At 44.8% G+C, this 17,396-nt stretch overlaps 2 protein-coding genes across 5 annotated transcripts in view; one reads left to right on the forward strand and one right to left on the reverse strand.

The window, feature by feature from the left end:
* FAM118B (family with sequence similarity 118 member B) overlaps positions 1-17,396 on the forward strand; it is an 18,394-nt gene continuing 998 nt past the window's right edge. The window contains exons 1-9 of one of the 4 annotated variants that reach the window (XM_066639302.1): positions 1-83; positions 534-677; positions 5,847-5,930; positions 7,869-8,121; positions 8,256-8,483; positions 8,650-8,778; positions 10,436-10,712; positions 11,702-11,758; positions 12,755-13,225. In XM_066639302.1, the coding sequence (XP_066495399.1) occupies positions 5,854-5,930; positions 7,869-8,121; positions 8,256-8,483; positions 8,650-8,778; positions 10,436-10,712; positions 11,702-11,758; positions 12,755-12,759 (1,026 nt within the window). In that variant the 5' untranslated portion in view covers positions 1-83; positions 534-677; positions 5,847-5,853 and the 3' untranslated portion in view covers positions 12,760-13,225. Of the gene's footprint in view, positions 84-126; positions 370-533; positions 678-5,846; positions 5,931-7,868; positions 8,122-8,255; positions 8,484-8,649; positions 8,779-10,435; positions 10,713-11,701; positions 11,759-12,754; positions 13,226-17,396 lie in introns of those variants that run through there. The other 3 variants (XM_066639299.1, XM_066639300.1, XM_066639301.1) reach the window with 3 other exon arrangements.
* Positions 13,656-17,396, reverse strand: part of SRPRA (SRP receptor subunit alpha) — a 14,368-nt gene continuing 10,627 nt past the window's right edge. The window contains exons 12-14 of the mRNA XM_066639297.1: positions 16,844-17,007; positions 16,512-16,610; positions 13,656-15,484 (exon numbers count right to left, since the gene is read on the reverse strand). Coding sequence (XP_066495394.1) covers positions 15,356-15,484; positions 16,512-16,610; positions 16,844-17,007 — 392 coding nt within the window. The 3' untranslated portion in view covers positions 13,656-15,355. The remainder of the gene's footprint in view (positions 15,485-16,511; positions 16,611-16,843; positions 17,008-17,396) is intronic.

The raw sequence follows: 17,396 nt of genomic DNA on the forward strand, positions 1-17,396 counted from the left end.
TAGGAGGAGAGAGAAGGAGACTGGGATGTAGCTGCTTCCTGTGTACAGCTGCTTTGCTACTGCTGCCTGCATTGCCTTACAAGGTAGGTTTCTTGGATGTAGCTAGCATTCAGTGCAAAGGGGAAGAAGGGAGCTCAGGGGCATGAAGGCAGCCCACAATTGCTGGGCTGATTGGAGCTGATCTGCAACATTTGGAGGGGTGGCCAAGGGGAAAACAAAATAACATTGCTAGTCTAGATCCTCATAGTTTCTTTCCCCAGGCGCATTGCAAAGATTTTCTGCGGCATGGATCCTTGACACCTGCCTGCCTTTGTTTCCCTGCTGCAACTGTTGCAATGCCCAGTTGCACTTATTTGTTTATGCTTAGAGGTAGGTCTTGTAATTGATTTCAGTGTGCTCAGAAATAATTGGAGGGTCCTAAGCATGTTTATTGGGAAGCATCCCATTGATTTTCAATGGAATTGGCTTGCCAAGTAAAAGCAGCAAACAAATAAGACTTGTTGGAAGCATCAGTGTATTTTTTATCCTTCAAGGTGTCACACAAGACTGTGTTCAGTTTTTGCTGCAATGGACTGATGTGGCTGCTCGTCTAGACGCTGCACCTTTTGAAGAAAAGTCCTCTATTGGTCGTCCTGCTTTGGGTTGTGACTTTTCCCTCCAGGAACGGTTATTTCCAGGTAAACATGTTTAAAGTTGCTTCCTGAAATATTTTTATTCCAAGTACCTGCATTGTGATTTCTACACGTTAACCCACCCACACCTAAAATACTGACGTGGAGGGACTCCAAGCTTTTTGACAAACTATATGTCTAGCAGGTTGTCATTCATTTGTGAGGCGAAAGTGCTCTGTGTATACTCAGAGACTCTCTTCATCACATTTGGTGTTCAGATGAAATCTTTGAGGATCCCAGTCCCTGATGAAATTGGTACTGTGGTTTTGGACAGAGGACAAACAACCTCCTCTACCCCTGACCAGAACCTCTAGCCTCTTCAGCCTAGAAAAGACTGGGTTGGAGGGGGGACATGATTGAGACATACAAAATTATGCAGGGGCTGGATAGAGTGACGCTCTTTTCCCTTTCACATAACACCAGAACCAGGGGACATCCACTAAAGTTGTGTGTTGGGAGAGTTGGGACAGAGAAAAGAAAATATTTCTTTACCCAGTGTGTAATTAGTCTGTGGAACTCCTTACCACAAGAAGTAGTGACGGCATCTTGCCTAGAGGGTGTTCTGAGGGCCAGAGAAACTGAGTAACTGAGCCCACTCATTCATTTATTCATACACCTAAGTTCCATCTCTAATTTATTTATTTAAATTTTATATTTAAATTTGTTTCTGGCCCTCAGCACTGCACCAGATATTTAATGTGGCCCTCTGGCCAAAAAGTTTGGAGACCCCTGGTCTAGTGTGTTCCCTGAAGCATTTGGTGGGCCACTATGAAATACAGGAAGCTGGACTAGATGGGCCTTTGGCCTGATCCATCGGGGCTCTTCTTATGGTAGAATAGAGAGAAGTACCTTTTAATTGATCCATGAACACAATCACAAATGAAAGATTAATTTCCTGATGTAAAGTGCTGGAAGGTCCTAACCTCGGATGCTGTGTAGCAAATTTGCGAAGGGTTCCTTTTGTATGTTGCATCCAACCCTTCCATCAAGGAACAGAAGTGGAGTGGTCCACTGGGCGGCATCTCCTTCTCAAAGTATCTCTTGCTCCCTCCCCAGCAGTGTTGGACTGCTTCTTCCTGGAAAATTTAAAATGAAGAGATAATGTCACCTCCCTAGGTACTTTGGTCTACAGCTTAGCTGCTGTTCCACATACTTTCCTGTGGTAAGTTAACATCACCTCCCAGTGATCAAGCAGCCAGTGCAATGTGACACTAATGAGTAATCATCAATTTGTATATGCTACTGGGCTCATAACTTTTGTGGGCTTATTTGCATGGCAGGCTGTGACAAAGTCCACTGTCTTTCTGGTATGACATGCCAAAATTAATGAAGTCTGTGGTATGAAAATTAATAGGGGACATGGGGGAGAAGCAAGAATCATTGGAGGAAAAGACCTCATTTGAATGTTGTTCTTCTAATGGAGAAAACTGCCATGATTTTCATTTTTTTTAAAATCCTGTGGGATGTGTGGGTGCTTTTGGGGATGGGATTCTTGCTCTTTTCAAAGAGGAGGATTTCTAAAGTGAAATAGTGTTTCCTGTTGATGAAGTACTATGAGGTCTGCTGCATAAATTCTTATACTGTCAGCATTGAAAAACAGTTTTGTTTTTCTCATTCTCTCTTCTGATGCAGGATGTAGATAAATTGGGTATTGTGAAAATGTTACATCAGCGTGGTCAAGAATGTAGCTTCTCCTTGATCATTCAGCAGTTCTGTTTAACTTTGTTCACAGTTGTTTGAAAGAGTTGGTGTCTGCACAACACCAACTAAGCCCGTCTCACTGACAGCCCATCCTGTGCTCATCCTGTGCTGGAGTAGGCAGGCCAGCTGGTTTGCACTATAGCCAGCACAGGGTAAGAGAAGGATTTATCTCCCCTTACCCCATGTAGTACAGCAGCCACCCCATGGGGCTACTTGGATCTGTGCCAGTGAACTTGCTGTTACAGATCCCAGCAGCCTGGTGTGACACTGGGCTGGCTGGGAGGGGGGTTAGGATGTGTCCTAAGTCGCCCAGGCTGGCCTCACTCCCCTCCCAGGCCCAATCCACCCACCCGACCTTATGGCACATTTGCTACACACCTGGGCTGGCCCATCTGCACATTAGGATTGTGGTTTGAGCTATGAATCTCATGTCTGCCATGAACTTAAAAGGATGACTTAAGCAAGCCACTTCCTCTCAGCCTCCACTTGGCCTTCCCTATCTGCAATATGGGGATAACAATACTTGCTTATCTTAAAGGCTTGTTGTGGGGCCAACATCAAGATAAGGCATGTGATGCACCTTGTGCACTCAGAAAGTGCTATGTAAATGTTAGGTATCTTCAATTTCCTTGAAGACGGTAGACTGTTTTACAGTTACGTTCAAAAGGTAGTCCTTCAAGCATGGCTGCTGATCTTCCCATATTTTAAAACTGACTTCCTGAGCACTTCTGCAAAAGTCTTGCTGAAATGAATGGAGACTGTCCTGCAGCTGCGCTGATGGGCTCTGTGTCCATTAAATGCACCTGCTGATTATAGCTCTCTTGGGATGTGTGCATTGTGAAATCAACCTTCGTAGTTACACCTTAGCTCTGTAGCAGTCATAGCTTTAATTGTTTACATGGCTGAAATTATTTTTGGGCGTACTCGCTCTCATGTGTGTCTTTTATAGGCATTTCCCCTTTTGTATCAGTTTCAAGGTCCATTTTAGCTTCTTGTAAATCAGCTTAGCTTACAGTAAGATTAGTTGTGTAGCTGGCAGTTAATGGCCATTCCTTCTGGTTTTGCAATTTTGTTTGAATCCAACTTCTTGTGGCCTTGCTAATTATTTCATTCTTCCTGTGAGCCTGTTGAATTCCTCAAAAGTTTACAGATCCCATTCAGATGTGCCTCTGAAAAGTGTAAACTTGCTTGTTCCCTTAGATACCAAACTGTTGCTTTTGCTGTTACCCTGTAAAATGAATGCAGTGAAAACTATTTCCTGGTGGGGGGAAGGAATGTGTGGGTGCGTGCGTGTGAAACTGCTCTTTAGCTGTTGAAAAACTATGCCTTCAGTGGGATAAAACTCAGAAAAATAAAGCACTAGTTGCAAAACTGAAATCCATTTGCCTGGTTATTAAATCACTTGCTTTGAACCAGTTGCCACTTTTCATGTTTAGGGATTTGGTTCCAGCAACCAGGAGATCTTAATTTTGTGTTCGGTTCTGTGCCCATTCAAAAGAAATCTCATTGAAAAAAAGAAACTTCTCTGAACCAATTTTTGGGGTCTGATTCATGTTTGGTTGAACTGCCTGATTCAGATGCAGTCTTTGAAAGATGAACAAATTTCAGTTCATCATGATGCCTCTGTCGCCTCAGGCTTGAGTGGCAGGAAACTGCATTTGACTGAGTCAGACTATTGTTCAATGTAGGTCAGTGTGGTCAGCACAGACTGGCAGCCGTTCTTTAGGGTTTCGAAAAGGACATTTTCTCTACTGTTCTTGGAGAGGCAGAAGACCAAACCTGGGCCTTCTGCACACAAACAAGTGTTCCACCACTGAGCTATATTCACCTGGGTATAAGCGCTTTGGTTAGACAGCAAAGGAAGCGTTCAAGATCGCTTTAACTAGTGGGAAATTTTGAGGAATGGAAATAGGATAGTTTCCCATGAATGTTTAATCCTGGTTTTATTTTTGATTTCTTTTTATCTTCTTTGTCAAGGGGCCATTAAGTATGGCAGCATAATGACCTTCTTTTATGCTCTTAGTCTTCTCGGTCAAGGAGATGCCCTGGTCCCAATGGAATTACGATGCCTGGTGACTTGGCCCGTGGGTTGCTCTTTCTCACGCGATCCCCATCACTGCTTCACCCTGGAGGACAACTTGTGAGATTTAAGTTTCTTGACCCTGGCATTAAGAGCTTCTTAACAGTGATAATCCCTGGCCAATAATAGCCGAGTGTCCAGATGCAAAGGACAACAGGGCTCTTGTGCTTTGAATGGGATGTGCCAAAGAATCTCATCCATTCACTAGATGTCTCAAGGAGCATACAAGACAATGAGAGACCTACATCGTGTTGCCACTCCCTTGCATCTGGCATTCTGAAGTAGCCTACTTCTAAAATCAGAAAGTTGCATGTACCCATCAAGGCTTGTAACCTCTGGACTCTTCCTCCAGAAATCTGTCCAAACCCATTTTAAAGGCATCTAAGCCAGACGGCAAGGAGTTCCACAGACCAGTTACATGCTGGGTCAAGATGTATTTCCTTTTGTCTGTCCTAGCTCTCCCGACACTCAATTTTAGTGGATGTCCCCTGGTTCTGGTGTTGTGTGAGAGGGAAAAGAACACTTGTCTATCGAGTCTATCCACCCCCTGCTGCTACAGGACTCTACTGCTTATTCACCTAGTGTCAAGCTTGTGGTTGAGGTGAGATTTGAACTGAGCACTTCCCAGCTCATTCTCTAGCATAAAGATAAGATGCACAGCTCTACACTTAGCTGATGTAACAAAGTGACTGATCTGTAAATCAGGAATTCCCCAGTTCAGATCTCACCTATGCTAGCAATACTTAGGCACGCTACTTCCTTCCAGTCTCAGTCTTCCCTGTTGCAAGATTGTGGTAATCACTTCCTTTATGGGGTTGTTGCAAAGACAACATGAAAATAATAAATGTGAAATGCTTTTCATGCTCAGAAAGCCCGATGCAAATGCTTATTGTCATTGTCACATCCGGGAGGGGCTGGTGTTTTCACTATCCAGGCTTCCTGCAGTGAAAACTCCAAACAGTGTGTTGCCATTTCTGTGGCTGCCTGAAATCATGAATTGCTTGCCTCCTGAGGGAGAGAAGGATGGTTGATCTTGGCCTGCTTTTTGGGAATACCTGTCTGTGCGTAGCTGTCAGCTTTCCAGGTGGACCACAGAGCCCTACTCGAGCTCCAAGGAGCAGTTCAGTCTTTCATAGCATTCTTTAAAAGTGTCCACAGATTTTCCACAAGATAACCCTGATATTAGGCCTAAAATACCTTCAGAGGCGATTCAGTACATCCCTTAGCTGATGAGTGAGGTAGTGACCATTGTGGTAGTCATCCTTAAAGCCATTCTGGTAATCTTGGTGAGTTTATTCTTGCTGAAAGTGCATCTCCAAGATTGCTCGTTGTAATGTTGGATTTCTTTTTTCTTTGCAAGTTGGGTTTTATTATTGTTTTAAATTTATTTAAAGGAACTGGATGGCTTCTAAAGTGAGCTTGAACCTGGATAGAGGAGAATCGTTGGAGGATAGCATGCCACCTGCAAAAAAACCCAGGTAAGCATGACACTTCATAAGGCTGCCAGACAGCTAAGTCTGTGTCTTTGTGGGACTTGCAAATTCACACCTGCTGAGCAAACCTGAACACAGGAAAATGTTGTTGATGACAAAACAAAGGGGAAAAGAAACATCAAAGAACACAAGCGATGGGAGAGGGGAAAGTGTGCAACCAGGAAGTCCAAGCAGGACAGGAAGGGTGACTTGTGGAGACGTTTCCTCTATCCAGCTGTTCAACAGGCTTCTTTGTGTGGCCATTGAATCAACAGCCTTATTATAGCACAAATATTTTTTTTGTTGTTACACCTGCACACGTCTGTGTTAGGGCGCAATCCTAACCCACTTTCCAGCACTGACATAAGGGTAATGCAGCTCCAAGGTAAGGGAACAAATATTCTTTGTTACTTTGAGGAGGCCTCGCTGATGGCCACCCAACTGCAGGATGCTGCACACACCCCATTGGCACTGCTATGCCAGCATTGGAAAGTTGGTTAGGATTTGGGCCTTAGTCATTTATAGTCCACTGATGAGCTGAAAGCTAAATGTCAATTACAATAGCGTGGCAAAGCAAAACGCCAATACACTCTGAACAATAACAGTGTCATAAAATTTGAACAATTTTGTGTTTATCTAAATAGTTTGATGTTTGTGTATTAACTTTGGTGTGAGGATTTCAAAAATGCCACTATTTTTGGCATGGCGTTGCATGACTCCAAAATCTATGCAGTTGTATAATATGATGGGTATTCCAATGCGTTGGCTAACAGGATTAATACAAACACAAAATTTGAGATAACTAAAAAAAGTTTTGATGATACGAGAAACCTAAGATTACCGTTGGAATCAGTGCCTCTGAATTGTATAAGAAATGTTAAAAATTCAACACAAACAATTGTTGAGTTATGCATTGTAATTTTTAAAAAAGAAGCAAACCTGCCCCCCCGCCTACTTTACAAAAGCTTGCCTGCATGGTCACCTGGACAAAATTCTTACATGGTCAGAGGTAACTAGATGAGTGGCTATGTACAAGCCCAGCTATAATATATAATAATATACAGTATTTATATACCGCCTTTCTTGGTCTTTATTCAAGACTTTATTCAAGGCGGTTTACACAGGCAGGCTGATTAAATCCACGCAGGGATTTTTACAAATTGAAAGAAGGTTCTCTCTTTCAAGAACCACCACATTCAAGGTGTTACACTCTGATCTGGTTTAACATTCTGGCCTCCATCCTCCCACGCTCCAAGCAGATGGAACAGCTCAGCTGCAGCTTGCCAGCTGCTTCAAGGTCGCACGGTGCCGGTGGCCTCTAACTGGCGACCTTGTGGATGTTAATCTTCAGGCAAATGGAGGCTCTACCCTCTAGACCAGACCTCCTGCCCATATGCCTCCAGCTATGTGCCATAAAGGCTTTGAAGGTACACTTGGGGCTGGCAGTGCAAGTTGGACTGGTTGGGTTCACACATGGTTGTGACTCACCTGCCTCCTGCAGCTGCTGTTCCCCCTTCCCCAATCATCTGGTAAGCATTTTGTGATCTATTGAGCAGTTGAGAGGGAAGCAGCAACTGCAGAGGTCCAGCTTCCTGGGCTTTGGCCCTCCCTTCACCCAGTAGACCTCAAGACACCTACTAGGTGATGGGGGAGAAATAATGGCTGCAGTGGGCAAGTCCTCCTTTGCACGAAAACTGCCACTGTAGCACAGAAGAGAACTTTCCTTTGTTCCCTGCTCTCTTATGGGTAGGAGGAGGGTGGGGAGCAGTTGGCATGCTTGCACATTTAAAAGTGAGATCTCCCCAGAGCTTGTGCCCAAGGGCCCCTTCCAAGCTGGCAGCAATGCTGGCCATTATTGTCTTTATCTTTTGTTTCCTATCAGTTCCCTCCATACTGATAAGATCCAGTGTGTCTTTCTTCTCACCTTGTCCCTGTTGCTTGCAGAAAATTATTGCCGAGTTTGAAAACCAAAAAGCCCCAAGAGCTCGTCCTGGTGATTGGGACGGGCATCAGTGCAGCAGTTGCTCCTCAAGTGCCAGCCCTGAAGTCGTGGAAGGGGTTAATCCAGGCCCTGCTGGATGCAGCGATCGACTTCGACCTCCTTGAAGAAGAGGAAAGGAAAAAGTTTCAGAAGTGTCTCCGCGAAGACAAGAACCTCATCCACGTCGCCCATGACCTTATCCAGAAACTGTCGCCGGTGAGTTAACGGCATAGGGAGTAAGTGATTTGCAAGCTTCAGAATTTTATTTTTTTAAAGCAATTTTCAGACAGGCTGCAGCCCTTTTAAAAAAAAAAAAGAAATCATTCTCTGTTTTCTCTTTCAAATGAAAGCGCACAAGCAATGTCCGGTCCACATTTTTCAAAGACTGCTTGTACGAGGTTTTTGATGACCTGGAGTCCAAAATGGAAGACACTGGGAAGCGGCTGCTAAGGTCTGTGCTCCATTTGATGGAGAACGGTGCTCTGGTGCTGACCACAAACTTTGACAACCTGCTGGAAATCTACGCAGCCCACCAAGGGAAAAGGCTGGAGTCTCTTGATCTTACTGATGAGAAAAAGGTTTGTTGGCTGGATTTCTGCTTGTTGATGGCCATAGACCCATCTTGGCCACTCTTCATGCAGCTGAAGTCAATCTATCTTAGAAACCAAAGGGACAGAATTTTTTCAGTGAGGCACTGAGTCTCTTCTCCCTCCCCTTTTTTTTTGTTTTTCAAATCCTGTACAGGTGCTAGAGTGGGCACAGGAGAAAAGGAAACTCAGTGTCCTTCATATTCATGGCGTGTACACCAACCCCAGTGGAATAGTGCTGCACCCAGCTGGCTACCAGAACGTACTACGCAACACAGAAGTAATGGTGAGATCTACAGCTGCTCTGTGGCATTTTATTGAAGCATGAAATCCTGCCAGTGGAGTGGAACCCCACGTGTCTGAAATGCTGAAAGCCTGGGACTATAGAATTTGCTTTCTAAAGGTCAGGGATTGCCAAACTAGAAACTGACACCTCAAAGTAACAAAGGAGATAGGCGTGCTGAGTGCACGTGCGTTGCTTGTGGGATTGGGAATAGCCCAAGCTGACAACTGGAGGTCTAGTCAACCCACGTTGTCCTTCCACTCTTAGCACAGTCATGGTTAGGAACTATTCAGAGGTGACATTACTAGAAGGGATCTCTACCCATTGGAGAATGCAGATGCCTGGTCAGACCCCTGAATTCTCATTTCCAGTGACTGTGAGATTGAAGCAATGTGCTATTGGGGAAGGGAGAGCGTCACGGCCCCCAGCAACTGGTACCAGGATTGCTGTGCTTTCTCAGTTATGGCATCAAAGCTGTAGAACCTTCTCTGGAAAGAACTTGCCCCCTTATGGTACTTCTTGAGAGGTAGTAAAAGTGCCCGCTTTCATCAAGGCTTTGACTGCTTCGTTGTTATTCTGTGGCTGTTTTTAATGTTATTACAGTGTTATTGTTCCTGATTTTGTTTCTGGTTGTGTGCGCATGTGTCTTTTTTTGACTCTTCTGAACTTCTTGGAATTGCTCGGAAAAACAGTATAAAGTTACTCTAAATCTTAAGCACTGGTGCGCATCCCCAAAAAATCATTGTCCTGTAAATATTTTTGGGATGTGATATGCTTATCAGATCAGATAAAATCTAACACACTTTTGCCCATCAGAACATGCTTCCCATTCATAGCTATACAATGTTGATAAGACTAGACAATAAAATCTGAATTGTATCAGCGCTGTATAGCTGTGAATAGGAAGCATGTTTTGATAGGCACACAAGTCTGTGAGATTTTATCTGATGCACATCTCAATAACACTTTAAAATCTGCAACCCAATAGTCACTTGAATGCAAATAAATCTACCAGCACTGTATAGCTGTGAATGGGATGCATGTTTTGTTGTGTGTCAGAATGCACATCCCAATCAACACTCTTAATGCAACTAGTCACACTTTTTTTTCGCCATGACTAGAACTAGATTGGGAAATACTGTTGGTACCTATTTAAATGTTTTATTTATTCGTTGTTCTAATATATACGTATCATACCAAGGATGACTGTCATAACAGCTAAAAAAATACTGAACCTCTAAAACAGCCTGCAGTTTTAACAGATGAATGACCAGTCATATAACACCTTTGAGAGTTGTTGATGCTCCGGATGAGCATTATTTTACTTTTGGGAATGCAGGGCAAGGCAAGAAAAATCCATAATGCAAGCCCCTCTGGGCCCCATCTGCGGTAGCAGAGGATCTGCTGTCTTCTCTGGCATTCCAAAACAGCTGGAGAAGAACTGAGAAATGGATATTTCCCTGTGAACTAATGGCCCCAGTCACCTATATGTTGCTCCTGCAGGCAAATTACTTTAGTACTCCAGCTTGTGTAGATTGATCTGTTGTAGGGTGCTAGATGGCTATATAGGCGGAGCCAACCTATAGCTTCCTTCCAACTGTAGAATCCCACAGTTTTTACACAGGTGTCTGTTGTGTCCTTTCCCCTCTTTCTTTTAAAGCGGGAGATCCAGAAGTTGTATGAGGCAAAATCCTTCCTATTCCTGGGTTGTGGTTGGACTGTGGATGACACCACCTTTCAAGCCCTCTTCCTGGAAGCTGTGAAGCACAAATCTGACCTGGAGCATTTCATGCTTGTGCGCCGGGGGGATGTGGACGAATTCAAGAAGCTCCGGGAAAACATGCTGGATAAAGGGATTAAAGTGATTTCCTATGGGAATGAATATGCAGACTTGCCGGAATACTTCGAAAGGCTGGCAAATGAGATCTCCAGCCGAGGTAGGTGAGAGAAATGGTAGCTTTGCTAGTGGACAGGTCCACTGATGGCCATCCAAGCACATGAAGCAGATATTTCATATCGAATCCTTTCTTCCTTGGAGTTGAAGGCACTGTACATAGGGTTCCCAGGTAGTGTACAAACAGTGATGTGCTTTATTTTGTTAAGAATTTTGGAAATGGGCTTCCCTGTTTCATTGTAGGGAAGACAGTTCCAAAACACAATATTAAGTCCCAGTGCTAGCTACAGTTCGTGGCTGTACACAGTCACGCTCTGGCAACTCCTGCGACGCCGCTGGAACCAACCGTATTGGCTTCTGCCTTTCCACTGGACCATTCCAGTGACGTGGAGAGGGGGGATTTGCTGCATGGGTAACAGCCTATCCTCCATACCTTCTTTACCCAGGCTTCGCGCACTGGAGAGGACACTCCAACTTTGCCATACGGCGTCGGCACAACACGGGAAGCAGCAGTTACCGGTTATAAGTCTTCGCTCGATTGGTGTAGAGCGTGACGCCAGGGGCTGCTTCCGACGGTGGGAGAGATCATTGCATCTCATTGGGCAGCTACCGCCCGCCTTAAGCTGGGCAGTCCCCAGCCAGTAAGGTGTTGCCTCGCCACGGTCCGTTAACCTCACGGGGTGCGTGGGGTTTAGGGTGAAAACCGACAAGCAGATCAACAACTCTGCACCAAGGCCCATAGCCAGGGAGGCAGACCAGGGACAGACTGCACTTGCTCCCAGTGTGGAAGGGATTGTCACTCCCGAATTGGCCTTTTCAGCCACACTAGACGCTGTTCCAGAACCACCTTTCAGAGCGCAATACCATAGTCTTTCAAGACTGAAGGTTGCCAACAACTGGCTAGCTGCCTATTCTGAGAGCATCAATGCAAGGTTCTCCCTTGTAGCTTTGTAGTCTGTTTCCTGATGGGGCCAATAGTTGATCTGCTACCCTTGAGTCACTGAATTCTTTCCCCCCCTCCCCTCTTGCCAGATCTACCTCAAGATGGACAGCTAAATGGCACAGCTGCAGCACACACTGCAATCCAAGGTATGGAGCTTACCTAATACACAACTCGCTTGCTTGGAGAAGAGCATTCTTGCTAACAGTCAGCCAATGCTTGCACTGGAACAGTACACTTATGTGATGTATGATAAGGGGGCTCAGGACTTAGTATTATACCATAAGGCAGAAGCTTCCTTTTAGTAAGAATGAATACCTTCCCACTTCAGAACTTCAACATGCAGCGTTTAAGGAAGCTATTCAATTGTGCTAAAGGCAGAGGCTTGGAGAATGACTTCAGGCATCTCTAGTTCAGGTGGGATAAGAGCTAATTTAAACACCAGCTTGCTTCTTAAGGTTGAAAGCTATATGAAGGAAGTGTCCACATATAAGTTCAATGCAGTAGGGTTGAGTAATGAATAAGTTGATCAGATTACATGGATGACAGAAATCCATCTGCAGGATGGCAAGCAATTGTAGCTAGAAACACAGGGTATTTCAGTTTAAGTACCACAGAATACCTGCCTATCCATTTTGAAATCCTAACCATTAGTAAACTAGTCAGGGACAGGAAGCATGAGGGACTCTTGTGTTTGCTTTTCTCTGTGGTTGTGTGTAATGTCCTCCGGTGGAGAGACATCTAAACCATTGTCTTTGAGAAAGAAATAAGCCAAGACTTCATGGTCTGTCTTTGGGCATTACAAGCAAGCACAGAGAACACAAAACACAGAAGTCGGCTTTGTTTCTTTTGCCTCTCTTCCTTGTAAGGCTAATATATGTCTCAGCTATGCTAACACACCTTTCCAGAAAATTAGCATAGAACAAGGGAGAAGGAAACCCAGTCTAACTTTGAATAGGTGTTTTTGCTAAGCCACTAATAAGGGGTGATTTGCTTATGGTGCAAGCTTGTATGTAAGTGCCTTTTAAGCCACTTGCCTCAAAGCTACAGCTTGTTGGGGTCCCCTCACCTTTTTAATTAGTTGTTTTTTGTCACCAACTATAGTTGTCAAAAGTGTTTGTTAGGATGTTTCCTATTGGCTTCAGTTTAAGTTCTGCGTCCAAAATACCTGCTTAGATGATGTCCGAAGATGCTAACCCCTCCATGGATGCTGCAGCCAAGGGCTCAGAGCGTCACAGCAAGGCCGTCTGGGTTCCACAGGTGAATCCTCATGCTGATAATTTTAAAAGCAGATCTCCTAGTCAAGCATATGGCAGGAGGAAAAGTGCAGCTGACACTGGGCTGCCCTGATACATGAGTTACCTCCTTGCCTTGACACAGTGTTCCTTGGATCCCTCTGACATGGGTACAAAGCTTTGTCTATGTTGATGCAATGTCTTCAAGGTTGTATCTGCAGGGAGACAGTCTCACACTCCCACTAGAGAGTTTGCTACTAGCTGTTTATATTCTGTAACCATTTTGACTGAAACAAGAGCATTTTTAAAAAAAATTACTTGAAGCTCTAGTTTTCTAGTCCTTTCTTTATACAGTGTTTTATATGTTTGAAGGTGTAATAAAAGGCTGTTCACTTGTCTCTGGACTGGGGGAGCTCATTAAGGGTACCAAGCCAGGATAGAGGGGAGCATCTTCCAGCTGACATTCAAAAGGCACAATGACTTAGTGCCCTTGGTTTTCAGGTTGCCATCAGAGAAAATTTCAACACATATCCTTTTGTGCAGGGCTGGGTGCGTGGCTTCCGTAGGGCATTGTACAGCATGAAGTGCACCCAAACTGTGCTGCAGCTCAGCACTGCAGGAAAAGAGCAAGACTGCTGGGCAAGCTGTCCAGATAAGATATTACTCAGGGAGCAGCACCAGGCGCATCATTTTAAATCCCCCCCCCCAATATGGAAGTTGAAGCCTTTCCCATCATTAGCGGTTGACCACCTGCGTCGCAGTTGCCTGTGACTCCTATGACAGCTGTGTCACAAAGCTGAAACAATTTTTTTTTTGAAAAATGAGATTTTATTATATAAATTACTTTTTAGCAGACAGCATTCAACTTATTGCACTATAGCACATCTGCAATACCTAGCTACAAGACATCTTCATAGAGAGTTTTGTATTATTCAACATCGCACTTTATACCAGGATCAAGAGGCACTCTGAAGGGGGGGAGAGAAAGGGAGCAGAAAAAGCAGCCCACTAGCTTTTTCCCACCAAGAAAGTCCTTCCACAAACCGGTTTGAAAATGCAAAAGCCAGGGCAGGCAGGCAGGAGAGTATGCAAAGGCTCACGCTAACCGTTTTTATACTGACCCCCAGTGCTTAGGCAGGAAAGGATGGGGGGTGGATGAGTGAGTTATGGAACCAGATTCTGTGAGAGACAGGAGAGTCATTCTGTATGAAATATATCTACTCCTCCTCTAACAAATTCATCCTACCAGAACTGGAGACAGTTGACAAAACCAGCTCTTTATGTTACTAGATATGACCTGTCCCCCTGCTTGGATTAGGTCTTGCTTTGAAAGACAAAGGTATTGTCTGAATAGTTCATTGAAAGCACAGCTATCACTTTTGCACGCCGTCTTGTGAAGGCAGCTTGAGCAGGGGAGGCAAAACTGCAGCTTGCGCTCACCCTAAATGACTCAAAGTCAAGTGCAAGCACAGCCTGATCCAGGCGTGGCAATGCGTGAATCCTCTGGTCTCCAGCTCCACAAAAGGGGGAGGGGAAGGTGCAAGAAAAAGCAGCATCTCTGATGAAGTGCAGAGAGAGGTTATTAGCAGTGGGGGAGGCCCTTGGTTGCAACCGTGCGTGATCAGAAATAGCCTACAGTCTCTGCGCATTTGCAAACACTGCAGGATGGGGCAGAGTCTGGATGGACCTGTTGTGAAGGGTCCCACTGACAACAGAAAGGACCTTTTTTTAAGGCCTCAGCAGCCCCTCTGTAAGCAGCAGGACCCACACATGCAAGTGTTTTTTGGTTTGAAAGCTTTGGTGAGCTGCTGTGATCAAAGCAAGCAGCAAGGAGAATGCTTGATCCACCAGAGGTAGCAGCTACCTCTGCTCTAAAGGACCACCAATGGTGGCTAATTTAATGCTGAGAAACAACTCATGGCCAAGGCAACCCCCAAATGCTTTCTGCATCACTGAAGCATAATCTAGCCTGAGTCAGCAAGTTTTAAACTACACCAGAGTTTTACAGGTGCTTAGTGGCAAAGCAGCACCCAAAGTCTTTATGACGCCCACTAAGCAAGGATGAACAATACAAAGCTCTGGGTCTAGCTTCTGCCTCAAACAGGCAGAACGATAGGAGACAGAGGGGGCTCAATGGATGAGTGAAGAAGCTCCTGGAGCGGCTTCCAACTAATGAATGCCTGAACTAAAGCAAGACAAAAGATTGATTTCCCCAGAACCCTTCAGAGCGCATGAGCGTGACAAGCGTAGTTAACCTTCAAATTAGTGGAATATGAGTGGAAAACAAGCACCTCCTGAAAATAATTAGACCCGCACATCACATACAAAGGAAAGGTGCGCATCAGCAAAACCAAGGGAGGACCCAAGGTTGGAAAGCAGCAGTAAGGGGCCTCTACTCCAGCCTCCCTCCATTCTGTTTTGCACGGTGCCAAAGACAGACTCTAGACAGCCACGCTGGAAAGCACATTCCGAGACTTCTGCAAACAGGGATTTTGGTGCAACGATTGGTGGCTAGGCCTTCATGAGAGCAGCGACCACAGCCTTGGCATTAAGGCTACGCAGGTCACAGTAGGTTTGTCCAGTACCAACAAACACAATCGGTTTGCTAGTGATGTAGGTCATGGAGATGGCAGCACCAACCTAGGGAAGGAAGAGGATACCGACCAATGAGATTCAGGACAAGTTTGTGTCAGCATTTTGTGCTGCGAAATTGTACTAGGAAGTACAGCATTGGCTATCGATGCATGTGTGACAAAGCAGAGATACTAAGTTAACTGTAGTTTTTTTGAGATCTCTCTTACAATGCGAGGGTATTGTCTAGGACCGGAGGCACCCTGAAAATATTACAGACTGCTCACTTTGTGGCGACATCTCTCTCTAAGAAAAATGTCTTACGTCAACCTGCTCTAGCCATGTGCAACTTGGCTGTCCACCCCACTAGCCTGGCTAGACTGGCAAAGGGAGAGAGCAGGAACAGGAACATCAAGGCTCTGCCCAGATGGATAGACATGACTACCCAGTCTGGCATTGGCCATGTTCAGAAAAACATATAACCTGTTTATTCTTTATAATTATATTCCCAAGACTCCAGCTTTCCATTTTAAGCTGATTAAGAGAGAAATTAAAGGCCTTCATGTAATGAGCTCTTTTTTTTTTGTTCTTAAATATCAAATCAGCCATGAGAAGGGCAAGACAACAGGATCAGGACTGAGATTCTTGCAAGGGTGGAGGCTTTAATCCTTTCCCGCTGCTATGGTCTTGACTGGAATCTTCTCAAAGCCTTATTTCCCCCAGGCAATGATGCTCAAATTGGCCCTAATGAGATCCAAGAACCTGTGACTGTTCACTGAGGAGGTAAGAAAGACTACCTCAAGGAAGGGACTGTCTCCTGGTCCAGCCCACATCAAGATCATTCTTTGAAAGAAATCTGCCTCCTTGTGGGCAGACTAATTGACATCCCATGTAGTCTGGGCCTGAAAAGTTTCATCCTCAACTACTTAAAACCCCTTTCAAATATCTCCCATTCTGGAGCTTATAACAAGATGCTTCCTGCACAGCCCAAGCTTGTGCTGAAATCCCCAAAAGTTGTACAAAGTGGTGTCTTTTAAACTAGCAGACACTGGGACAAATAAAGCCACCCCCAATACAACCAACTGGTTCCACGTACCTTGTCATCTATGGTATCAAATTTGGTGAGCACAATTCCATCAATGAGGCGTGGGGTCTGAGCCATGGAATGGTCAGCAAGGGCCTTGTTGAACTTGACCTTGGGGTGGAAGGCAACAACAAGAAGGAAACCGGTTTAGTAGACTTCTCTTGCATTATGTACTAGGAAGTGACAAACTTTTAGTTACATGCAGCAGGGAGCCTTTGGCTACGTTCTGATAAGTGAACCTGTTTTGGCTTCCAGATACATGTACGTTGATACATATGCAGCCCTCAGATTGGTGGGTTAATCATCTCTTGCCTTATCTCCAACTAGTAAGTTGTCCAACTAACCAACTGATCCACAGCCTCGTTTCCCACCAAGGCTTCTCCCACAAACAGGACAAGGTCTGGGGTGTTGACAGCAATGAGTTTAGCCAGGGCAGTCATCAAGGGAGCATTGTCTTGCATACGACCTGCAGTGTCCACCAAGACCACATCAAAACCCTGGTTACGTGCTGGGAAGAGAAAAAGGATGCATGTGTTAGACAGAGAAAATTAGGTGACGGGAGCAATCCAAGTCTATTGCTTGAAATGAGAATAGCTCAAGACTGACAGCTTATTTTACTTTCAAATGTCTTGCCTTAGCATCTTTATTTCAAGAGAGTTGATAATATCAAGATACAAGATATCATATTTTTCAAATAAGGTGTTTTGAGCCCTTACAATCAAAAAATAAAGCCAAACAGGGAGCCTCATCCCATAAGAGCATCGGAAAACCCTGCTGGATGAGGTCAAAAGCACATTTAGTCCAGCTTCCTGTGTCCCACAGAGACCCACCAGCTGCTTCTGGGAAGACTACAGGCAAGAGAAAAGGCAGATTTCTCTCTCGCCATTCCTTTCCCTT

The sequence above is a fragment of the Tiliqua scincoides genome, chromosome 11, assembly GCF_035046505.1.
Source record: "Tiliqua scincoides isolate rTilSci1 chromosome 11, rTilSci1.hap2, whole genome shotgun sequence".
In the NCBI taxonomy this organism is placed as follows: domain Eukaryota; kingdom Metazoa; phylum Chordata; class Lepidosauria; order Squamata; family Scincidae; genus Tiliqua; species Tiliqua scincoides.